Below are 26266 nucleotides of genomic sequence, written 5' to 3' on the forward strand. Positions count from 1 at the left end.
GTTTTGAACACCAAAATCGGTTTACGCTACGAAACTATCATCTATTTTATTTTTATTTATTTATTTATTTATTTTTGCCGCGGGATCAATTCAAATTGGTTTGGCTGAGTCACTCAGAGCCAATATAAACAAAGTCATGCCCCCCTAATCCCACTGAGTATCGTTTGTCATGCTGTTTTGGAGAAATCAACATACTTCTTAGAAGCATCATTGAGATGTTGGACGCAGGAAACACTGAGTCACGGCGTTGGGAGGCGGAGGAGGTGATCTGAGAATAGGGGAGCGCATTTCATAATACTGGCAGAGACGCTGCGAGCGCTGGACGGGAAACGGTTCATCTCGCAGCGTTCCGATTATGTGTTTGCGGATCTATATCCAATATTACATGAACGGCTGAGTATGAGATATGGCCGCACAAGGACTTTTGAGCAGCGTGTTCTCATGCTCGCTTAGCCCCAAAAGTATTTCCAAGAAGAAACTGAGGCAGACCAGAAGTTTGGATTCGACTTTGATGCGGCACTGTGGTACCGAGGTTGAGGAAACTTCGTATCAGGTTAGTGCCCTTTAATTGATTGCTTTGAAGGCGGATGTATCATTGCTACGTTTTGTTCTCGATCATACTGCAAACAGTGGTGGCTGTGGTGGGCGTTAATTATCCATGCTGGAAATCTTCGAGTAGAAACTTATAAAGTAGGAACTTTGAAGAGACCAAACTTTCAAAAGCAAATTTCACTCCCCAATTCATTAGCAAAATTTAAATTACACAGGGTGTAAGAGTTGGTTACATTACTGTTGTCTCTGTATTACTCACAACATTGCGAAAGTGAATGGAATATCATTTAAAAAACCTAATGCAGAAGGATTAACTCTGCTTTCATTTATTCGTTTTATTTTATATAATCTTGGTATTATTTTTTCAAAAATCCTGGATGGGACTTGAATTGAAAAACCTCCCTAAACTAATCAATCACAGTCTTCTGCTGTTGCAACATCATCAGGTCTCTGGCTAACTGGGCAGGTTTGCTTACGTGTGGACCAACATGTTTTACAGCTTGTTGCGTCACTACAAGTGATGAATGTCATCCCTTTTCATCCAATTTGTTGAGATGAATAAACTGTTGCACATTTAAGAAGACTGAAGTGAGACATTTTAAAGGTGGTTCTCTGGAGGAATGTGCAAAGTTGAGACAAGTGTTGATGTTACAACTTGCAAGGCAAACAGATTTTATTTTTTATTTAAGATTCATAGTGCCTTGGGACAAAAATTTTACATTACAAGCTGAACATGCAGACAACTGCCATCTGTATATGTATATATATATATATATATATATATATATATATATATATATATATATATAGCTGAAAGCAAACACTTCAGCATACCTATTCCTACATGAAACATGGTGGTGGCAGTATGATGCTGTAGGAGTCAGCAGGGGCAGGGGATGGGATCTGAGTTAATGGGGTCACAGGGTCACAGTTGAAGAAGATATGGCAGAAATTTTAAAAGACATAAAATTGGGTGGCAGTTCATCTTCCAGAAAAACATACAGCCAGAGCTACAATGGGAAGTTTTGGATCAAATCTAATATTCATATAAAATAGTCAAAGTCCAGACCTGAATCTAACTGAGAATGTGGCAAAACATGAACATTGATGTTCAGAGAGGCAATCCATCCAGTCTGACCTACCCTGAGTTACTTTGGCAAAGAACGGGAATTATTTTCAGTTTACAGACATGCAAAAGTTTTTGTAGCTGTATTTGAAAAAAAGAAAGCTGTTTAGTAAGTTATTGGGCCTGAACCCTATTGTAAATAAAAGTTTTCAGTTTTTTTTTATTTGTTTGGGGAAAAAATCCCCAAAAAACTGAAACTGTGTTTTCTTTTCTTTACGCTCAATAATTTTGCTATAAATTGTGTTCAAGTGCATGAAGTCTGAATAAAATTTTTGAAGTTCGTGGTTGTAAACATAAGCAGGTCGAAAATATAATGTAAATATAAGAAACTAGGTGCATTTGTGTTTGTCTTCTTGCATAACTACTTACAGATCTCACATAAAACAACACAGAGCAACTCTAAACTTGTATGGAGGACAGCAAAATTGTAACTCAATGTGCAGCAGCTGCTTTACAGAAAGTACACTGGAAGCTATCACATTACTAAATAAAACAAAGTACTAAATATTGGAGGCAATCTGCACTGTTGTGCTTAAATTTTCCCCATGGCAACACTGTTTGTTTATCATATTGGAAATATATCATTGACCTGACACCGTAACAGCCTTGTAATGAATGCCAAGTATCTGTCCTCCGGAGTTATCAACACCAACTCCACAGCCAGAACTTTTTCCTTTTTCACAGAACCTGAATGAAGCTGGGGGAAAAAAGTGAAACAGATATTTGGGAGTTGTATGAGGTTAAAGTCTTTTGGACAAGTTTTTATTGTTGAGATGTTCATGCTAGCTTACATTGTTGTTAAATATGCTGAATTATTAATCACCAATATTTGTTATTTAAGATGGTGCAGCTGCACTGTGTTTTACAGTCTCAACTGAAAACAGAGGGACTGAGCTCCTGCCTGAAGACTCACATGACCATGCTGTCGGCTTACAATCAGCTTACAAGCCAGTGGCTTTGTATGCAAAATCTTTCTTCAATTCAGTAATCAAAGTCACATTTTTGTGGGTGTGCATAGAGTCAAGTTCTCCTCTCAGGGACAATAGTATCCAAGAGACCACTGCAACAACACATCAGGGTCTCTGTTTTTGTGGGTGTTTTGTTCCCCTTTTTCACATGAAACTTCTGCACCTCCACCCAGTAACGGCCCCAATGCTGTAAGACTTCCATTTCAAGAGTGACTTCATTTGGCTTGTTCGGTTCCATCTGGTGTAAATGTATTCCAAAACAACTGTTGCAGCTTTTGCATATGCTTTTGCATGTATGATGCTGTGGTAATTAGAAATGTTTAATTGCGGGTAACATAGCAACCCACTTTGTAAACTTGAGAAGGTTTCCTCACATGAAGTTGAATATCACTCCTTTTTTTTTTTTTACTGGTGCGCTCACTTTGGATCTCTGCAGCCTGGGCCGAGATGGAAAGCAGAGACATCTGGTTTACATGAAGAAAGCTTCGACTCTTATTTCTCACAGTGCAGCAGCATGACCTGATCCTTGGCTACAATCCCTCAGGCACATATTTCTTCCCACTAGAGACTTTACATTTGCATGGCATGGGGCTAAACTTGCTGGGCTGCAGCGACTATGGCACCTTACAATCTGGCATTTGCGTGGAAAATGGAAATAAGTTTAAAACATCGCAGGTTGTTTGCAGTTGTAAAGTGAAGGGTCGGTCATTGTTTCAGAGCAGTTTGCATCAACCTTATATTGCAACCTGTGTGTGGTCACACTGCAGATATGATCTGTTTTATCAGAAGGGGTTTCTTGCTGTAAATAGAAAGATATTCACATACTTTATGAAAAACGCATAAAAATGGGAGCTTAACAAAATGGTTACATATGGTTACAATGACTTATCAAAGTGAAAGATATGGGTTGTTTGTCTTCTGGTTCACCCCAGCATATTACATTCAACTGTGTAACAACATGAGAACAATGGGCACTTAAAACTTTATCAAAAATATACAACAGCAGCTTAGAGCAAAGAGGCATTTGGCAGTAGCAACTTGTATGTGATATATACTGATATCCTGTGCACTTATTCCCAGCACTGTGTACAATGTCACTGACCTCTAAGTGTTCTACTCTCCCTTTAATATTATGACAACAGGCATGAAGGCTCTCCTCCAGGTCTGTAGTTAAATGTGACACTAATCTTTTCTCTGATCCACAGCGTGCCCAGCATGGTTTATTGCACTTCATTTGAGACAATTCCGCTTTGTTGCTAGTTTAGCCTTTGGATATGGCTTTGTAAGAAATCTGAAAGTATTTTCTTTGTTTATTGTTTCTGTTTTACTTTGCATTCTTTTTAATATTGTCTCTGTGGAACTTTGTTGGAAGAGCATAGAGATTATTAGAGCTTTAGAAAAATACTTTTTTTTAGGATGCTTCAAATAACCAGTTTGGATATGTTCTTCAAATTAAATTTTGTCATTCATTTTCCCCAAACCCTCAAAGGAGCCTCTGATGGAAGTACCCAGAAAGCTTTATGACCTTTAGATTGAGCCATTCATAACTCCTTTGTAAGGATATAATGATATTAAAAATAAGTTTAATGATCACTGGAACAGAGGTCAGAAGGTTAATAGGAGCCTTAATCTAAAGATAGGAGGATGCAGCTCATAAAACTCATCAGGTCATGTTGTTGGCCAATGAAGCATTTTTACTGGGTCATAATTTAGATGTCATTTTAATCTGTTTTTGTGTCCATTAGGCTGGGGGAGGAGTATGGATTTACAATGCAATAAATCGAAGGGTCTTGTTGTTTCTGTCTCTGGGGATCTTACTCCCCTTTAACCTCTGCAGGTCAATTCTTTGTATACAACACTAACTAAATAATAATAAAAAAAAGATGTTTCTGTAGAAGTATTTAAGATCAACTTAAAAATCATGGTTTGCTTTTAAAAATGTTTTTATAGTACCTTCCAAACACTGATCTTCCAAAGACTGAGCTTTCAAAGGCATATATTTTAATGGATATGTTTATTTAGCGAAGAAAAATCCTTTGGTCTTTTTGCAGCTGACACATCTTTGGCCCGTTCAATCAATCCTAACCTACTTTCCCAACCATATTTAGAAATCTATAGTACATGTATGTTTTTATGTGTACATCTTTTCAAGTTTCCCTTTCCAGGCATGTCTTTAACTGTGTTATCTACTGTATGTGGCAGCAAGATACACATCAGAGAAGCCAAAAGACAAAAAAAACAACAAAAACCCCCCTAAATTACCAACCAAAAATACAGTCCGTCATATTTATATATAAAAAGTGTCACAAAATATGTAGTGGTTCATGAACATGGTTTGAAATTAACCTATATATAACTATAAGAATTGTGATTTGAATAAAGCAGGAAATAGTGATGAAGTAATAACAAAACAAATATGCTTAAATACTGTTACCTGAGTAGGTGAGCAGATTTGTTTTAAATTAACAAAAATTAAGTGATATAATTTGTGAGCAGTTTGCGAAGGTTTGGCTAAAACGGTTGTGCATGCTTTGATTTTTAAAACACTAAATTAAATAACATTTTTTTTAAATTATTGTTTACATGTAAGGTTCACTTTGAAAAAGGATTCCAGTAGAATGCATCTTTAATATTGGCAAAAACGTTTAAGTTTCCACAGTAAAAAAACTAACATTTTTTTGACTGACCACTAGAAGTTAGATGATTAATATCTGGTTCAGAGATCAGAACCATCGTAGAACATTTACTATAAGTTTTATGGTAATAGCAAAGCTGAGGGTTATGGGTAATGTAGTCTTAATAACTGCTTGCTTTTGTCGAACTGTGCCAAGAGCTTTAAAGTGGCTTCATTTGAGGTCTTTCTTTCGACGCTAATCTGCCAGTACACACTTTAATCTGTTTGCGGTACATTAAGGAAGAGACCCACGCTTCCAGGCAGCCCCACCCTGTGTCATGCGCTTCTCTCTTTGATAGATGTTGGATATGTAGGGTCGTTCAGCTCGGTCTTTCTCTCCGCGTGCTCGTAGTGACCCCTGGTGGCCAAGTGTCACCGTGATTCTGATTTAGGTTCATTGTCGTGAAGAGTTGGAGCGAAGTCAGGTGGCGCAGGTTAAATTGTGAGAAAGTTCAGGTTTCGACGGAGTTCGGGTGACTTTTTGTCTTCGGAAAGCAGGTTTTTCGTGATGGGAGAACGAAGCAGCATCCTTTGTCTTGTGAGTAACTGCTGGGTTGAGTTTTTTTTTCTCGCTGTTTGAGTTAACTGTGGCTTCTGAATTTTTCAAAGGTGTCCCGAAGTCACCGGAATAATAAATAAAGGCAAACAAAACACAATGACGCAAATGCATTGTTACCACTTAGTGAAGTTTTCTTTACTGCCTTACTTGTAATATGTTGCATAATTTATAATAAATGTTTTTCTTTTATTAGAAAAAGAATATTCTTTGGTGTGTGGTAGATGGTTTCATTTGCAGTAGTTTGTGCTCACATCACATTGTTGTACTTTTAAAACGCGACGAACTGACTAATAGAAGATTGGGCAAAAATTTCCAAATAGAAAAACGACAGCGTTTGATACAGAGTCTTACAAAAGTATTCATGCCTCAGTCATTTTTTTCTCCATTTATTTTGTTCCAACCACAGTTTTTAGTGACTGTAAAGTGAAGGAAAATTACGTATGGTGTTCAACATATTTTTATACAAAATTCAGCAAATTGCGTTTGCATTTGTTTTCCATTTGTTCTGAATTATTTGCATTTTGTTTTTTCTTTGCAAGACAGCTCAACTTTTGTCAGATTGGTTGGAGAGTGCGTGAACAGAAATTCTCAGGCCTTTCGAGTTAGATTTAGGTCTAGATTTTGACTTGGTAAAACTGCAAGTCTTATTTATCCTCTAGTCCAAAATACTTTATCCTCTAATTGATTACTCTTTTGGGTAATCAATCAATTTAATGAAAGTAATTGGTACATTCTGCAGATTTTCCATTTATCCACTTAAGCCATTTTTGTGCAAAATTAGAAATACATCGAAAGATGCCAATAAAGAAATAATACAATTCATTTTAACATGAGAAAATAAACATGCGTGTGCTAAGATGTTGCCTAAAATGCAACATCTTAGCACACCTTTTGTGTGCGCTTGGTGATCTGTAGCAAAGATGTGTCTGCAGCTAAAAATGCTTCCAAATTCAACATGTGAAAAGCTCAGCCCTTTCTGCTTAACTTAACATCAGTTCTTCTGTGTGTGGTTAGCCTTTTGACTATTTTCTGGATTAACTGAGTAATAATTGGATAGCAAAAGGTGCTATCAATTTTGGCTTAATTACTGCTCTGAGTATGTTTGTTATTTTAGCAAAAGGCCTTTTTTTTGTTTGAGTCAGTTAATGATTGACCAATTACTTCTTACACAAAGGCCCTCGTTTCATTCATCTTCCCATCAGCAACCTTACATGGTCCCTAAACACGCCCACAGTATAATACTGTCACTACCATGTTTCACAGTGTGCATAGAAGATTCAGGGTGATGCGTTAGGTGACTGCCACATATAGTATTTTGCACAAAGGACAAACTGTTTAGTTTTAGTCTTCTCATATCAATTTAGCTTATTCTCTGAATAATGCTCTTCTTGCCCAGACTGTTATTTTTTGAAGTAGCTTTTCAGTTTGGCTGTCCTCTGTGCATTTTGGATGATGCATTGGTCTGTGAGACTTCACATGTACAGACTGTTCGAAAAGCAATTAGTCGCAATAAATTTGATTGAGTGGTATCAGATATAACAAACCTTCTTTGTTAAAAAAAGAAGAAAATAATGCACTTCATTTTGGTCTGTCATATAAAACTTGAATGCAGTACATCAAGGTTTGAGGTTGTAATATGAAAACATGTAAAAAAAAAAAAAGAAAGATAAAACTTAAGGGCTAGAGATACTTTTACAAAGCACTATTATGTCTACAAGTTAATCCTGTTTTAACTTATCCTGCAGAATTAACTCTTGGCATCCAGAGCTGAGGAGTATTTCTCACCTCCATGGATCTCGCTCAAGTTTACTAGATCAGCGCAATCTTTCCAGGCATATTGTATGAATTACTTTGCAGATTTCCTCCCATTGTTTTCTCGGAAGCACTGCTGCTTTTCAGCAAGGCTTTGAATTAAAATTAGCTACATCCACATACACCTGTAAGCAAGCAGTGGATTTTCACTGATTCAGAATGGGAGCTGGTATGACTCACTGTTTTATGCCTTTTTGACAGGATTATTTACCTAATTGGCTGGGATATTTAAACACTCAAAGTAATTGACTCCATTATGAGTGGTTATTTCTCTGTATCTGTTTATGTTTGGCCAATTCTTAATTTTTGGTTTATTCAGACATTTTTATTTTGTATGGAGGAAACAAGTAAAGCCATTTCAAAGCTATAACATATGTGTTTCCTAAGTAAAATAGGAGGGGCTCTGTCCTGTAAGAACTGGGCCCAATTGTTTGCACTTGCATTACAGTTCGTTGTTTAAAAAAATGCCTGCATCACTTTAGGAAAATTCACATTGCTTTCATAACCGGAAAGTATTGGAGCAAAACTGTGGCATGGTGGCATGTCTCGGCTTGACCAACTAACACCTGTGATTATGCAGAGTGTGGAAGGATGTTTCATTAAAATGTTGAGCACAATGCTTGGAAATTACTCACTTTTACTCTTATCTGTAGATGTCAACAGAAACTGTGGGAAGGCACCTCACATTTGCATCAGACACAGAGAAAGTTTCACTTCAAACAGTCATACGAGAGGAATTTATGTTTGTCAGAATTGGCTGGCAGGATTTGCTCAATGCATGTCGTGTCACCTCTGACCTATAAAACATTGCCACATTTCTTCTTTCTGCTGGTAGATCACATAAACGTTCAATTTGGTCCAAAAAGATGAATATTATTAGTTGATCATACTTTGCAACTCAGAAAAACAAAAAATATACAACAGTCTGTAGGTACTTGTTAAGCATTCTGTCAGTGTTGCCAATAAAAACAGAAAAGACAAGACATTGAGACAAGCCTTGTAAAATGCACTTTGCTGGCAACACTTCAAAGCTGGTAAATACGAGACATCTTGGGAACAATTGAAAAATTTTTACTTCTAAAAGAATGTAAAGACAGAAATGAATGTCTGAAATCTACTGCATGATTTCTTGTGCTGGTTAACTGACTTCCCCAAATTAGGGGATTTTAGACAAAACCGTTAAGAGGATATCAAATGAGCGCTTAAAATTGTCTATATGCATACCTGTTCCTTGGTCTGTGCTGTCCCTGTACCATCCTGCATTCACAATCTCTATGGTAACCAATTGGTGTACTGGCCAAAAAGTGGTAGTTTACACTACTTTCCACTACTTTCTTGCTTTTAACTCTAGTTGTTATAACTTCAGTATAAAGATTTGCCTGGAATGATGTTTGATACCAGCCCTCCAGTACATTTAGCTGGATTTTAAGATGCAGCCATAAATCCTGATGAAACCAAATTTACAGCATGTCATTACTTGCAAACGTCTGTTCATGCTGTGTGAAAACTTAAGATAATTCATCCTGTAACTTGAGATGTATTGCCCAACCTCCATCCTCAAACAAACTGCATTGTGTGCAACCTAATTCAGCTTGGTCAGCTAGCTCCCTCTGGAGCAATTGGTTATGGAGCTTCTCCTTCATATCAAGTCATGCTTTCATATGTCAACAAAGCTTACCCTAAAGAAAAAAAAAACAGCACTTGGAATATGGATTACTAACAGGTGCATCTCAATAACTTAGAATGTTATTGAAAAGCTAATTTATTTAACTGATTTGAAGCAAAACCTATATGGAATTGATACATTCTTATGGACACATTATTTCTTGTTAATTTAGAAGAAAATGACATATGAGCCAAAGTTCTCTAAAATTTTAGGTGAACTAAAAGGATTTTTATAAAGAAATGACTGCTGACTTAATAGTTGTCCAGCAGACAGTCATTGACACTGTCTTTAAGTAAAATAAGCTTCAAAAGTTCAATTCTAAAGAAGCTAGCTGTTCAAACTACTATATATGAGTATATCATTGGGAAGTTTGGATGCATAGGCAACAGAGATAACTGCAACCTTAAGAGTAGGAGTGTACTGATAAATAGGCTCAGATTTCCTTAATTTTGTGAGACTGATGATTGGTCAATACTTATACACTGATCTTATCTTATCTCAACAAAGGTCTAAAAATCAACCACTGTCCTCTTTTGCTCTGCCATGACAGAGGTTTGACTGACAGACCTGCCTACCAGGTCATGTCTGCATGTTTGGAGTTAACAATAGTCACCCCTCTGTTGCAAACTCAGCCACTTTCTGGCTATATTTAGCAATACTTTAGACAAAAAAATTAGTAATGGCCAAAATCGGAATTGGCAGATCATATTTTTTAAAGATCAGTAATTGGCGGTTGGCCAAAAAACTGCAATCGGTGCACCCCTACTTTAGAAGATTGTGAACAAAGCACATTTAAGTGTTTGAGGAACTTACAAACTTTACACCCATTGTGTAAAGGCACTCCTGAACCAGAAACAATATCAAAAGTGTCTTACCTGGGATAAAGGAAAAAAGTTTATCTGCTGCTCAGAGGTCCAAAGACTTATTTTTGTATTTCATTTAAAAATCAAAGTCCCAGAATATGTGAAGAAGAGTGGAGAGGCACTAGAGGTCCAATATAAAGAACCCGAATGAAGAAAGTGTTGATTCAGGAACTCAGATTATCCGGTGGTGTCAGTCCACTGTGTTTTATCAAACCCAACATTTTTATTTGGTGTGTAAAATCATCATAATTACAAAGCAGAGCTTTCTCCTCATAATATATGTATAGCATTTCAGTTTCACTTTTTAAATGAAAGCAAAATTATTAAACATTATTTAATAAAACTTGAAGCTATCAAGACAAGTACAGATCCATATTACAAAATTTGTTAAAAAAAGCAAAGCAAAACACTGAACTCATTGGATTTTTCCACAGTTGTATCTAATTCTTTCTGCACTTGATGCTTTTCAATACCTTGTTAACGTGCTAACTGGGGCTCCAATAGGTAGATATTTCCACTCTTCTACCATGTTTTGAAGCTTGTTGTTCTTACAGCCTGGAAACCTGGTCTCAACCACTTTGTGAAATTTTGACTGACTCGATTGCATCTGTCTCTTCAGGTAGTTTCAAACTGACATAATGATGTTGACTTCAAGACTCTGTGTGGGCTGAGCAGTGGTTACAGAACTCCTTGTTGTTCTCGTCGTCGAAGATATTTCTTTGACAGTGTTTTGGTTGTTGCGATGCAGAAAAAGGAACCTGGAGCCAGATACATCCCTGCCACATTTATATTCCTCTTCTCACGCTGAGTATGAGTAAAAAAAATTCTGCTATGGTAGCTCAGTCCTAATGCTCGTTTAAATGGAAGTGAGCTACTTCACCGTAAGCCTTATCCTTATAATGAGTTACTAAGCCTCTTTGGAACATGGCTCAAATGATTGGCTCAATAGATGTGGATCAAAGCACTTTAATCTTCAGCATGAAGATGCTTAAAGCTTGAGAATGTAAAATCTGATTATATGCCCCCTTTACCACTACTGTGCTAAATCTTCACAATTGCTGTAAAATGCTTTTTGATTCATTAAAATAAAGGATTATTACTGACTTTTCAGAGTGTGCACTGAAATATCTGCATCTGAGGCAGATATGTTAAGGATTGGATTAAAGTGGAACATTAAGTGTTGTATTAATGATTTCACTGTAAATAATTTTGTTTCTTGCAAAATTTTATACAACTGTTGACAAATATTAAGTAAACAGTTTTACTGTTTTTACAGCTGTGGTGCAGTTTGCATTTATCAGACTGAGTGAAACAGCTATCAGTTTCTGCATACCAGGGGCCTCTTGAGTGTGATATATAGTGCTGAGAAAACAAGTCTTTGTCTCCTTAAAGTTTTGTTTTGTCTTTGCTTTTTGACACATAGACATGTTTTAGGTGATCAAACGTTTTTTTGTGTATACCAGACAAAGACAATCTGCGTAAAGGCTAAAAGCAAACTGTATAGTGGCTTACCTGCTACATTATTATTCATATATTTTTGTTCATTTTAACCAGCCACACCTCAGCCTAATTACAGTAAGTGAACCACAGTGACAGCTATCATCCAAAAATGGAGAAAACGTGAAACAGGGATGGCCTAAGACCAAAAATACTTCAAAGGTGCACAAACATCTGACCCCAAAGGTCACAAAAGAACCCAGAATTATGTCTAAATCACTGTAGGCCTCACATGTCTCAGTTAATGTTAGGGTTCATGATTGAACAGTAAGAAACAGAAATGGCAAAAATGGCATTCTTGGTAAAGTCCTAAGAGAAAACTCTAGCTGACCAAACTGAAGAGAAAGGCCAGTCTCATATTTGCCAAAGAAAACAGCTGCAAGACTTTTGGAAAATATTCCCCAGACTGATGAGACAGAAGAGAAACTTTTGAGCAGTTGTGTATCTTTACATGTGGCATAAAACTAACTGAGAAAAAGAACATCATACTTTTGGTGGGAATATGATGTTCTAGGGCTGCTTTGCTGCTTGGATATGTTTTAAGATCATGATGGGATGCATATACATATACACACACTATAGGAATGTTCCATTTATCACAAGCACTTGATGATAATTGTTGCAATGGTGGCATAACCAGTTATCAAGTTATATCAGCTTATCTCTGTCTGAAATTAATGATTAATGTTTAATAATCTGAAACATTTAAAGCACAGCTTAATGTTTTTTACATAATTGCTAAAACCATGTTGTGACAGTATAATGAGACAGATAATCTGTGAAAAGATTGATCTCCTCCACTGGGAGGAGAATTACCCAGCTCCCAGTCAGAGTCAACCAATCAGAGGCAGGAGGATCATCTTAGCGCTGTCAATTAACCTTGTGAACATGCTGTTAAATGTGCTAGTGTTGGTGAAGCAACTCACCGTTCCAGAAAAAAAACATTTATCTGCTGCGAATAGTGGCCATGCTAACTAACTTTAGCATTCACGCCAGGCTCTGTTGACGGAGAGAAGCTGTAAGGAAGCAGAGTGCAAGAGGGGAAGAGGGAAAGAAGTGAACAGTGTACACATGGAAATGATTGACAGCACTAAGGACCGCCTCCTGGCTCTGATTGGTTGTTTCTAATTAGCACTGGGAGGAGCTTGATTTATTCTTTTCACAATTTTGTCACCAGGGTTTTCCTCAGTGCATTATAAGCCTGGCGGGTCACCAGGCTTTACTTATACCCCCACCAGGCTAGGCATTGTTTATTTTTTTAAGTCTTTTAAAATGTTTGCATTTTTAGGACTTTATAGTTGGTGTTCAGGTATTAATCTTCCAATCTTTTCATAACACATAATTATCAAGTGGTATTTTCAAACTATCTGTCAACTTTAAACATTTTTTAACTCAAAAACACGATGGGCCCCTGGATGAATGACTGCCCTAGTGCCCAACCACCGGGCTTGACAAGTTTTCTGGAGGAAACCTTGCTGTCACAACATAGTGACAGTTTCAACAAATATGTAAATATTTTTTATAAACTTTACATTTTGCAGCTTCAAGTGTGACAAGCAAGCAAAAACAGAATTCTTCTGTTTAGTTGGCAACTTTATTAACAAAATTTCGTCTGCTTTATTGAATTAATGATATCTGCATGTCTCCTCAGGGTGACATCACCTGGAATACATCTTTGGGACCCAGCATTTCCCTAAAGCCAGTCCCACTGCAGAGCCTCTCAGAACTGGAGAGGGTCCGCCTTCAGGAAGTTGCCTTCAGGCGACTGATTCGGTGTCACAATCTGGGCTGCCATATCACCGTTCCAAAATGTACTTATCTTCTTCACACACACACACTCAAATATTCACTTGTGCAAACCTCTTTTTGTCTGCTGACATATATGAACATGCACAGATCCACTTATTGGAAATCCTGGTAAATATATGTGGAAAAGCTGGAAATAAATGTATCTTTTATTGCAGCAGCTGTAATGTAGGTATCATGGAGAAAACACATGTGCAACAATAACTGACTTCCCTAACAACCTCTATAAAATGCATATGAAGCCTTTTAAAAGAGTTTCATCAGTAACACACACAGATGTCCATTTCCTTAAGCAACTCTTCAAAATCTAAAGCCAGTAGAGCATGCCATTTAAGTAAGGGAGATGCTTGCTGATCTAGTTAAGGGGATTGTTACTTGCCTAAACTTGATTGCATCTACAATAAAAGCATTATTTTAAGTGTTTATAACGACTGTAACCATTACAGAAAGGTCGGGCAACAACCTTAGTTTGTCTCCAAAAGCACAAGAAAGGCAAATAATTTTTTTGTAGAGCTGGAACCATTTTTTTCCATTGTCTTTATACTATTGCAATAAAGGATTACTTTATTATTTGCTGATATACAGTACAGACCAAAAGTTTGGACACACCTTTTAATTCAATGAGTTTCCTTTATTTTCATGACTATTGACATTGTAGATTCACACTGAAGGCATCAAAACTATGAATAACACATGTGGAAATATGCACTAAACAAAAAAGTGTAAAACAACTGAAAATAGCCCTTATATTCTAGTTTCTTCAAAGTAGCAACCTTTTGCTGTGATTACTGCTTTGCACACACTCTGCATTTTCTTGATGAGCTTCAAGAGGTAGTCACCTGAAATGGTTTTCACTTCATAGGTGTGCCCTTAATAAGTGGGACTTCTTGCCTTATAAATAGTCATGAAAATAAAGAAAACCCATTGAATTAGACAGGTGTGTCCAAACTTTTGGTCTGTACTGTATCTGGGATTCAAATAGATATGCAGAATATATGTTTATGTCACTTAGTTTGCCATGTATAGATCTAGCTCAGGTATGGACACAAAGAAGCCATAAATCAATCATACTGGTCTAATTTCATGTTGGCTCACAGTTTGAATGCATGGCACATAAACTTTAAAAATATAACTAATGCTGCTTCCAAGCTGTCCTTGTCACTGCTCTGATGTCTGAGATTCAATATGTTCTGCAACTTATTCTTTCTCTCCTACACTTGGTGAGAAGCAATTAAGTTTTCTAGTTTCCATCAAATCAGCTTCAAGATTGCCTATAAAAAAAAACCTAATCTTATCGAATCAATTGCATTAAAATATAGATTTTATTCACCCTAGTATAGTGCAAAAATGACATTGCTTGCTTGAGTTTAAGGGGATCAGTAGTGAAACAAGCCTGAACAGGAGCTAAATAAACCAGATTTTTGTATTTACTTTTACAGATGGCCACAAGCACAAGAAGTCTCTTAGGAAGAAGTTGGATTCGTTATCTAAGGAAAAGAACAGAGAGAAAGGTAATGCCGCTCATGATGAGTAGTAGTGTTTCTCAACTTTATCCTGTGAGAAGATTTCACACAAATATTACAGCAGAATGGTACAGCTGTAAATCCCAAACCGAAGTCGTTTTCAAGCCTGTGGAGATAAGCACAGTTGTATTTTAGATCCGTGGGAGCTTCTTATTAGTTTCTTGGGCCTTGTCAGGCTCTGACATTTTAAAAGCTGCTCTTATCCTTTTTGGCTGAAGCTGTGTACACTCACTCCACCAAACACACTTTCAGCTGTTTATTCGCTCGGAGCTGTGAGTGATCAGAATCTTCCAGAACAGAGGAAGCTGTGATCTTCAACCACCACACAGCCCCGCCCGCTGCAACAATGTGGCAGGAAAGTGATGTTCTCCGTCAGAAAGAGGCAGTCAAGGGAAATAACTAAAACAATCTTAAGTGGAGGCTCATTCGTTGCAGCTTATCCTCCGGCATTCCCAGCCCCCTCTTTCCTCTTTTCTCCTCAGTCTTTTGTTTACAAAGGCACTTGGGAAAGTATGCACTCACTGAATATTAAGTGCGTGCTGTGCTGTTGCCAGTTCCTCTTTATTTTTAGTAGAATTTATTTAAGATTCGACTAAAATTTTAATATGTTTTCCTGAAAATTATACAAAGGATAGAGTGCTTTGAAAAATGTACGTAACCCTTAAATCTCTACACATTTTATCACGTTACAATCACAATGTATTTTATTGTGATAGACCAGGGGTGGGCAACTCCAGGCCTCGAGGGCCGGTCTCCTGCAACTTTTAGATGTGTCTCTACTTCAACACACCTGAGTCAAATAATGAGGTCGTTAACAGGACTCTGGAAAACTTGACTGCACTTAGGAGGTGATTCAGCTGTTGGATTCAAGTGTGTTGGACCAGGGAGACGTCTAAGAGTTGCAGGACACCGGCCCTCGAGGACCAGGATTGCCCACCCCTGTGATAGACCCACACAAAGTAGGGTATAGTAGTAAAGGAAACATACATTTTTATATGGATTCCAATATATATGTCTTGAATTCACCCACTTTTATCCTATACCAAAAAATGCAAAAATTAAGAAAATGCTAACTAACACTGCACTTAGTCCTTAACACACTATTCCAAAGCTGAAATTTGGTGGTGGCAGCATCATTATGTGTGGATATTTTTCTCTAGGGTTAGAGGGAAGCACATAAAAAGGTCAGTGGAATGACAGATGGAGATAACCATAGAACAACATTAAATATGCAGCTACAATAGACTGGAACCGTAATAAACATATCATTGTGATCGAATGGACCAATCAAAGTCCAGATCACAATCCCTACTAAAACATCCCTGGGAAGACTTGAAAATCTTTCACACACCTTCCCCTTTCAGCCTGCGCAAAGCTGTTTGACCCATACCCAAAAGTACTTGCACCTCCAAGTGCAGCAAAATGTAATTCTTAACTCAGAGTACTGGATACAAATCAGTGCCACACTTTTCAGGTTTTTATTTGTAAAAATATTGAAATCCATCGTTCTTTTCCCCACTTGTGCCTTATTCTGTGTTGGTCTATCCCACACAATTGTCATAAAGTGCTTTTAAATTCACAGTTGTATCATAAAAAAATATGAACAAATTGAAGAGGTATGAATGCTTTTATGAGACATTGTGAACTATACATGACTGAAGAACAATTCAGAAACTATGTGCCAACTTCAGCTTTATTCACTACTTCTTACTCTCCCCCTCATCACACAGAGACTTCACCACAGGCGTTTGGCATACCGCTGTCGCACGTCATAACCAACGACCGCGTGCACAAGCTCCGGCATGAACACCAGCACGATCACCAGCGGGAGGAGCAGAGTAATGCTACTGAATTGATGCTATCCTTCCTTCACCTGTCCTCTGGCTTCAAACGGCCTAACAAGGAGCTCTCCAGCAGCAACTCCTCTCTGAGCTCCACCCCAGAGAGCCATAACGATTCTCCACTCCCCAGCACACCAGACATAGCCTCACGGACATCCAGGAGGGTAAGCCTTTCTGCCAATAAACCTGAGTCACTCATGTAGAACAACAGGGGTTCTGTCTGATTACAGCCGCTCTGCAGATTTCGGTGGGAATTCGTGACCTTTTTAGATATTCACCCTGCATGCAGATGTTGCGGCCTTTAAATGGATCCAGCACACACGTTTTCCTGCAGCATAGCTGAGCTGGTTTGCTTTCCATTGACTACATGGTTGTCACTCTTATGACTGACAGGGTGGAGTGTCTGTGGATTGCATCACTGACCTCGATGATAACCAGGCTCGGCTGTTGGAGGCCCTTCAGCTGTCTCTGCCAGATGAGGCAGCCGGGAACAGGAAGAAACCCCGTGACAAAAAGCTCAGCCTTAACCCTATTTACAGACAGGTGCCAAGGATAGTTGATCTCTGCTGCCAACACTTGGAAAAAAATGGTACAAACTTCAGAAGCATCAATCATTTTATGAATGTGTATGCCACTTGTGAAGCATTCGTGTCTTTGTTCAGGCTTGCAGACAGTAGGAATTTTCCGCGTTGGGAGTTCCAAAAAGAGAGTACGACAGGTAACCTTCTGTACTTTGATCAACTTCCTCAATGTTTTTAAAAAAAAAAATAAAATTCTTTGCAGCACTGATTGTGATGATGTTTCATCTAGCTCCGTGAGGAGTTTGATCAAGGCTGGGAAGTGCACTTTAGCGATGAGCACTGCGTCCACGATGTTGCTGCTCTGTTGAAGAAGTTCCTCAGAGACCTGCCTGACCCGCTGCTGACAAGAGAACTGTACACAGCTTTCATCCACACAATGCGTGAGGAGCACACAGACAGATGCAGTCTCAATGAAAAGTTTGCATTTACTCACCATGGGCATGGATGTTGTGTAAATTTGGGACATTTAAAGATGCAATATAAATGTTTATTTTATTTTATTTTTTTCAAAGTTTGAATTAGTTTATTGCAAGCATTATTGTAAAATGAAAGAGTAAAATACATTTACTGTCAGATTTATATAGTCAAGAAAGTACTTAAATAAAACTTTTCTAACAACAGTTTGTAACGCAAGGATTTGAATCCTTGGAACACTGTACCTACTGTCAACCCTGTCGAAACTTTGTCAGCTATTTTTAAACTTCTTTTAAAAGTTGGATCTGTGCCATGATAACTTCTTAAATATCAAGTCAATTATGCAATAAACTTGTTAATATCTACATAAACATCTACACATTATGTCTGTATTTGTGCTATGTTTAATTTTGAACCATTGTAAATTTGAGAAAATCCACAATTAATTCAGTCACGCGCTGACTATTTGTAAAGAGAACTGTAAATGAAATGTGTCTATGGGCCACAATTTATATAACATTCATGCGAGTGATTGGTATCAGCAAGTTTTTCACAGGCTTTATACACTATTTTGATGTAAATGTTTGTATGAACTTTTGATTATGTTTTTAACTGACTTATGTTGATGCACTTGTGTTTCTGCAGTGCTGGATTATTCCAAACAACAGAGTGCCATCCAGCTCCTCATATTTCTGCTTCCTCCCTCTAATAGCGACACGCTGCAGCGCATCCTCAGCTTATTGTCCACTGTGTCCTCATATGCTGAAGACAGCCTGGACACAGAAAGACGAAAGGTAAAAAAAAATACATCTTCCCCCTTTTTGGATGAGTTGAATAAAGCAGAATTTGCTTTGTATAACTCATGGAAAGTATATATATATATATAATTTCCCAGATTGTTTACATTAATCATCACTTTCATGTTAATTACAAATTAGTTTTATTGCTTAGACAAAAAAGCAAAAGCCAAAAGCATAGAAACCCCCCCCCCCCACATGATTAGCCATCAGAGAGTAATTTGCGTCCTCGTAAACAGACTGTTCCACAGATTTAATGCGATGAATGCCAGCAGCCAGCAGAGGGCAGTTGGACAGATGTGCCTTGCATCTGCAGCCTCTAATTTGAAGAGATTACTGTGCCAAAACAGCAGCTCTGTTATGCATGTTAATCGATTATAATTATCTTTATCAAATGATTCATGAACACTCTCTCCATGAAGCACCATGAGCACACAGACACCAGGCTTCTGTGAACATCCCTCTATTATGGCCTAATTAGTTTTTTCTCCTGTTATAAAGCCCAGTACCTGTGAGCATGTGTGAGATTATGAGGAGACATATTAGGAACACTTAGCATCTATTTATTTTCATTTTGCCTCTGTGCACTGAATAGATTTTGTATAATTTTTAGGTAATTACCTTGAGATGGGTAATGTGTTGGACTGAGAGTAATATAGGGTTACATTTTAATTTGTGTTGGACTAAACTCACTGAGCCAATGGCTGAAAGAATTTATTTCTGTAATTATATTCTACACCCTTACTTTTTGCTTTTTTGCATTGATATGAAATTATATTATTCTGGTAAAGTTTTTTCGGGGGGGAGTGGGAGGGGGTAGTATTTTCAAAATAAAAATAGCCATTATCAATGTTGGCCAGCTTGTGGCTCACTTTATGACAGATAATGAAAACTTCAAAAAAGAAGCTGCCAGAACATGGATGGTTTCAGGACCTATTTGGAGAGGTCTACTGCTGGGGGGTCATCAAGACAGCAGTGCACTCCATGCTATTCTTGATGAGTCAAAGCCTTCTCTGCCTGTTTGAACAAGCACAAAGCCTTCCTGGTGAGATTGTTGTGACAGCATTTTTGCATACTTGGTGTTGCATTAAGCAACAGCCTGCCTGATAGCAGTAGCGGTGGCTTGTCCATAATTCATGGTTTGCATACCCCTGTCAGACAAATTCAAGCAGGTCTATGAAACCCAGGATATCTTGTCACTGTCAGCCCTGTAAGCAGACTTATCTATTGTAAGGCTTTTTCTAGGTGTGTTATCTACAACCTCCGCAAGCAGATGAAAATATTTAAAAATAAAAAAAACATGCTTATGCCCCTTGCTGATAAGAGATTGGTATGCACTGAACTCTCCATGAAGAAGTGCACACTCCTCCGAATTGCACATAGAGGAAAATTACTGACAGATTTAGGGGAGTTGTGGGTTCTTCAGACTGCGTCTTAAATGTGAAATGTGTTTTCCCTCTGTTGAAGCGAAGACTTGACATTGCCTTTAGCCATGAAAAGAACAGAGGACTATGTGAAGAAGGGAAAAGCAGAACTCTGAAAATAACTTCAAGTTTCAGACAGTCAGTCTGATGATCAGAAAAAGATAGAGATGTTGGAATTTTTTTTATGTATGTTTCATTCTGACTGAAGTCACAATATGTGGATAGAGAAACGGGCCATTCGTACTGAAAACCTCATCATCTGCATCCTTTGACACTGGTGAAGAGTTGATGAAAACACAGATGGTGCTTTGTTCTTCACAGTAAGATGGAAAGTGACAGTGGAGCTTCAGAAACCTCCAATATGTGCAGAGAAATTTTGCAAATTGTCATAATTGCCTTCACCATGAAATTATGGCTGAAGATCCTGGAGACTGTGTAGAACATTTTTAATCTTGCTTGAAGGGAGCCAGGTGTTTACATTTTCAGTTTTTCCCAAGAAAGAACCGTCATTTCCGGACTTTAAGCTGCTTCTTCTTTCAAGCTCTTTGAACATTGCAATACAGCTGATACACAGCTTTTTTACAAACAGGGTTCAAAAGGCTAGATTACTGTGTGAATAACATGACAACACAAGCTGAAGTGCGAGACAAAAGTATTATTAAGAGCAACAATGAAACTAAATTACTGTAATATCCACAGAAACAGACTTTGAACAGAATCATTGACCTAATAAGTTTTTTTTTATTTAATTTTTTAGTGGATTTATTTGTAAAAAAAAAAAATTCCATCATCCTTTTTTGTTTAGATCCCAGGAAACAAGATGACGTCACGCAATTTAGCCACAATCCTTGGTCCCAACTTGTTGCACAAGCAAAAGAACTCAGACAAAGAGTTTGCTGTCCAGAGTTTTGCCCATGCAGAAGAGAGTTCAGCCATCATCAGTGTTGTCCAAAGGATGATCGATGCTTATGATATGCTGTTTATGGTAAGTGGAGTACAGGGCATTTAAAACAGCCAAAGATAAGGTGAAGTTTAAGACTAACTGAGTCACAGATATTCTTGTTTTATGAGCCAATTGTTGGGCTTAACAGAGTGAAGCCACATAAAGAAAATGTAAACATCAACTTAATATACCAAGAGAATGTTTTATAAATGCTTGTAAAACAAAGCTACATCACTAAAGTAAGTTTGTTTTTAGTCCAGTACCTTGTGAAATGAGCTTTTATCTACCCTCAATTTTGAGAACTAAGAAGCCTACTGGAAGCATTCCAGCATCTGCTTCATCTTCTTATGTTTTTGCTTTTTACAGGAATTAAGTCATGCTCTTTGAAAAGAACTCACAGAACTCTCTCTTATATAATAAAACAATCTGTACTGCTATATAAACATTAGAAAATTAAAATTAGTGATGTAAAAGAGAAAAATATGTACTATGAAGTAAATCGTTACTATTCATAATACTACTTTCTTTACTGCTACTAAATATATATTAGATATTATCGATTATTTATAAGATGATGAAACAAACTGGACTTTTGCGTTACCCAGGTTCCTGCAGATCTTCAGAATGAGGTGCTGATTAGCTTGCTTGAAACGGATTCTGATGTTGTCGAATATCTGCTGCGAAGAAGGGCCTCTCAGTGCTCGTAAGTCTCCAGTAGTTCCCTCTTTATGTGATTTGTCTGCTAGGCCGGTGATCCTTTTTGTACGTTATTGAGATGCCATAATTTTTTTTTTCTGTTTTCTTTGCAGGGAGTCAGGCATTCTGAGGCCAGAAGATTCATTTTCTCTGACTGAGAGTTGCATGTCTAGTGACTCCCTCAAAGCGTCCAGCGGAGAGGTGTCTCCTTATGACAATAACTCTCCTGTGCTGTCAGATCGACTGCTACTTAATGACACAGAGCACAGCAGTTTGAACTCAGACAGAGATCCCATATGCCCCAGGCAGTACAAACTAAGTGACCATTCCAAAGATGGATCAGGAAGCGCTTCGCCAACCCTTTCCGCTGACAAAGGTGAATAAAATTTATTTTATGACATGGCTGTACTTTAGAAGTAGTTTGACTCACTCACACCCTGACACCCAAATTGGCACAAGAGGCAATGCAACAGAGATGTTTGGAACTGACCCACTGACTTGTCTTTCTGACAACCAGGAGAACAGAAACCTGTGGGATGAACAAGATTACACTCAGAAACATAAAAAAACTCATTTTGAAAGCTTAGGATAATTTATGATTCTCTTAAATTTAGGAAAACTTTGAATGTGAAATATTATGACCAAGAAAAATTAAGGCAAGATGAGTAATAGCTATCGAATGGGTTCATGTACTGTCTGAGGACAGCGAGGCGTCATTTCACGTAAACTCTTTTTGCAATTTTGTCACAGTAGATCCCAATAATAATAATAATGTATGTTGGGGGGGATTTTAAGTGGTAGACCAATGCAAAGTGGAGAGATAAAGTTGTGGAGAGGTTTGAAGCAGAGTTAGGTAAAAAAAAAACAATATTGATAGCTTTACAAATCTCATTAAATGTTGTTCAGTCTATCATCTGACTGAACAGGTTTAGACAAATGAGGCAATTGTAAACCTTCTTTTTTCTTCATTAGGGACAAAAAACTGGTAAAAGTTGATGAAAAGATTAATGGCCTGTCCATGTGCAAAGCTGAGACATTAAACAAAGAAGATTCTCAGTTGTAACTCTAGGAGATCAATGAAATTTTGACTGCATGGTGTATGTTTTAATACATACATGCAATTCTTTTAAGATTGTTATTTGTAAAATACTTTGATACACTGTGTATCATTTTTTTTACATCTATGCAATACTATTTGCTGCTCTGTCACATAAAATCCCAAAAACCAGACAGAATGTGACTTTACAAACAGTGAAAAGTTCATAAGGCATGTATATAGAGCTTCTTTAGAGATTCTCCAGGTTCAATCCAGTAGGCTTTTTTTCTTACTTTGTTATAATATAAACATTACAAACTTTCCAGCTGTTACTGGAGCTAAAAATATTTTTTCACAGAACTGGAACAATGCAAGTGCCAAAAGCACGCAGAAGCCAGCCTAAAATAATCATGACTTTAGTTCTATCATATTTCCTGCTCATATAACCATGTATTAAAGCAGACAGTATAATCTTTATTTTCCTGCTTCTCTCAGATGCCTCGGCTGATTGTTTCTGGGACACCTGGCATGAGCTCTTTGGGAAGGATTTTATTAGCCATCACATTACTGGTAACAAAATGATCTCCGTTTTATCATTTCTCTAATGCTCGCTCCAGACGGCCTTGGGATGTGGGATAAATGCAAAATGTTAACAAATGATTCCCAACAGGCTCCCTTGGAGATGCCTCAGAATGTGACTCGTATGGATCGTTGGAGGGACTGAGCAGTCACCAAGGCAACAACAAGCTGCCCGTCAGAGCGACACAAACATCATTGGGCGTTTTGGAGAACAGGCCACACCTCCCAGTGACTTGCAGCAGCAGTGGTCCTCATGACCACAGAGAGCAGAGGCAGCCAGAATCACCGTTACATCAGTCTCTGAGCAGCCAATCAGGGGCTGTTACCTCAGACAGCTCAGTACAAAGGACGGGACGCCCTACATGTCCATTATTTATGGACAGAACAGAGGTTTTGTCTCCTTGTCTGTGTGCTGGATCTGTTCGGGAAACTTCAGTTGCTCCCTGCCCAGTCTCTGTTTTCAACCATCAGCCCGACGCCCAGACATTGCTGCTCCCCCAGCAGAACCCGCCTGCCCTTCAGACTGTAGATCCAACAGAGAGGAAAATGGCCTCTGACTGCTCAAACTTACAGACAGAAAAGTGGCACATCTGGCAGATGATGTCAAATAAAAATCCAGAAACCTACCCAGAAAGTTTGGTGTGATTCTCATTCCAGCAACATTAGATTATGTTATGACTGTTTATTTATATGTTGTTTTAAAAAAATCAACCTATTGTTTGTTATATTCTCCATTTTTAGAACTTTTGGACTGTTTGCTTGAAGGATGCTTTTTTACATTGTTTTTTTCTATTAATGTTATTATTTTATTGTGTTAAAATGTTTTATAGAATTATTTAATACAAATTATTTTTTTGCAACCTAACCATGAAAAATCTATACACTTTAACGCCACAAATACAACGCTGTGAAAAATTGTGTCCCTTCTAAGAATTATTTTGTTTTTCCTTTTTTGTCACATTTAAATCCCCTTAAGATAACCTGAGTGAATATAAAAAGCAGTTTTCAAATCATTTTATTTATTGTGAGAAAAGAAATAGCTGTCCAAACAAACTATTATTTTAATTACTGGTCCTTTGGGGAAAAAAAGAAAGTAGTTGGTCCTCTGACCACATTTTGTAGTTCAGTCCCACGGAGAAACCATGAAACTTTGGTGAAACTTCCAAAAACAGTGCGGCCAATTACTCTTAAAGCTCACCAATAGCTAATCAAAAGGCCACAAAAGGACCAAGAGCGTCCAAGATATTGCATCAGCCCGTTGCCCAGACATTGCTGCATTGCACAACTCCCCTGCCTTGGTTAAGCTCATTGTTTATTATTTAACAATAAGAACGAGATTTGGCAAAAATTCCACCCAAATTACATTTTCAAGTTAAAAGCCACTTCTGACCTACAATAACACAAAAGCCCAAAAAACTCAATTTCTAAGACTTTTTGGGAGTTTAACTTCCAAAATAATGTGAGAAAAGTTGTTTGGGGTGCTTCATACCATTAAATCTAATGTAAAAGTAACAGCAGCATTTGAGGGAAAAAAAAAAACTACCAACATTAATATAAGCATAAAGGTGGTCATGTAAAAGTCTTGGGTTATTTTGCCACTTCAGGCTGAAGAAGACTTGCATGAAATGGTGGAACCATACCACAAATCCAAGTGCAGTTATGCACAGCCCACCAGCAAGTCTGTGCAGATAAAAAAAAGAAGAATTAATGTTTTGAAGGGCTTAGTCAAAGTGCGACCTGATTGAGATACTCTACGATATTGCGGAATTTAAAAAAAAAATTCTGCAAAGAATGGAAAGACTTCCAGATCACCTAATGGTAGTTGCTGCCGCTAGGGTTGGAATAGCCAGTTATTAGTTTTGTACTATGATTATATTTTCAGATAGAGCCAGGTTGTTTGCATAGTTTTTTTTCTTTAATAAATGAAATCTCCATAATGAAAACTGCATGCTGTCTTCTCATTTTATCTCTGTCAGATGTCAAAATGTGTTTTATAGTGAAAAACATTTAAGTGTGAAAACAAGCGAAAAGGGAAGAAATCTGTGAAGAGGAAAACAAGATTTCACAGCAATGTGCACTTGAATGTCTTGTTATGCTGAATGCAATAATACCACAATGTACTTTGGTTACAATTTTGCTACAGTCACAATAGTGAAAATGGTGCAATCTGTGTATGTTTGTGTGTTCCAGGAAATTAAAGCTGGCCTGTCATCTTGTAAATGTGTCATTTCACTTCCCTGTTACATTTCAACTCAATTCATGCCTCACACTTCCCACTTCTGACCATGTTTTACCTAAAATCTCAAATTCTATTACATATGCCAGATTAAATTTTTATATAGTTTATATTAAGTATTTCATGAAAAGCAGTTATCAATTCATATGACAAAATAAATGCATTTTGTTTTGTCAGATATTTTTTTTCCTTATACTCTTCATATGTTCCTTTCTTGTTTATATAGATGAAATATTGAACTAAATATCATTCAGACACCCACAAAATCCAGTTTAAATTGTGTTTTGTCTTTGAACTACACATGTTTGTCACTGTCATTGAAGTAATTCAGCATGTACTCTTTTTTTTTTTTTTAATCTAGTCCAAGCTTTATTTTTTTTTCTTCTCTTCTTTGTTGAACCCTTTTATCCTGCCCCTGGAGACAGTGACAGGTTTGCATTTGTCAGGCAACCAACACCACACAGCGATGTGACCTTTGTTTAGATGAGCAGACAGGTAGGTGTCACTCTGTGTTCACACAGTGTCACTCATCGTCGATAAATCTCCTGAATCTCAGCTCAGGGATGGTCACCGTGGTTTTACTTAGGAAAACACCAACCGGCTTTATCAAAGCATCACATCTATTGATTGTGTGATGTGCGAGCCTTGAGTAAAATACACTCTCTTTACAAAA

At 37.6% G+C, this 26266-nt stretch overlaps 1 protein-coding gene across 2 annotated transcripts; it reads left to right on the forward strand.

The window, feature by feature from the left end:
• The first annotated feature begins 288 nt into the window (after positions 1-288).
• On the forward strand, positions 289-25335 carry LOC102221811 (rho GTPase-activating protein 6-like). 2 transcript variants are annotated; one of them, XM_014468884.2, is made up of 13 exons: positions 289-553; positions 13369-13528; positions 14963-15034; positions 16777-17051; positions 17281-17476; positions 17550-17605; positions 17698-17848; positions 18528-18676; positions 20909-21088; positions 21652-21749; positions 21856-22118; positions 23274-23348; positions 23449-25335. In XM_014468884.2, exons 1-13 carry the CDS (start codon positions 407-409, stop codon positions 24000-24002), a joined length of 2376 nt encoding a protein of 791 aa, XP_014324370.1. In that variant the 5' UTR covers positions 289-406; the 3' UTR covers positions 24003-25335. The 2 variants fall into 2 exon arrangements, with proteins under 2 accessions (XP_014324370.1, XP_023193385.1); XM_023337617.1 differs by lacking the exon at positions 289-553 and adding an exon at positions 5654-5858.
• The last annotated feature ends 931 nt before the right edge of the window (positions 25336-26266 follow it).

The sequence above is a fragment of the Xiphophorus maculatus genome, chromosome 7 (assembly GCF_002775205.1).
Source record: "Xiphophorus maculatus strain JP 163 A chromosome 7, X_maculatus-5.0-male, whole genome shotgun sequence".
Lineage (NCBI taxonomy): Eukaryota > Metazoa > Chordata > Actinopteri > Cyprinodontiformes > Poeciliidae > Xiphophorus > Xiphophorus maculatus.

What these genes read in the sequence shown, in the direction of transcription:
- LOC102221811 (XM_014468884.2), top strand. Translation starts at nt 407, where the DNA reads ATGGCCGCACAAGGACTTTTGAGCAGCGTGTTCTCATGCTCGCTTAGC. An exon ending in CCAACACTTGGAAAAAAATG is followed by an intron (nt 17,477 to 17,549) that starts GTACAAACTTCA and finishes GTCTTTGTTCAG; the next exon opens with GCTTGCAGACAGTAGGAATT. An exon ending in TGGACACAGAAAGACGAAAG is followed by an intron (nt 18,677 to 20,908) that starts GTAAAAAAAAAT and finishes TTTTTTGTTTAG; the next exon opens with ATCCCAGGAAACAAGATGAC.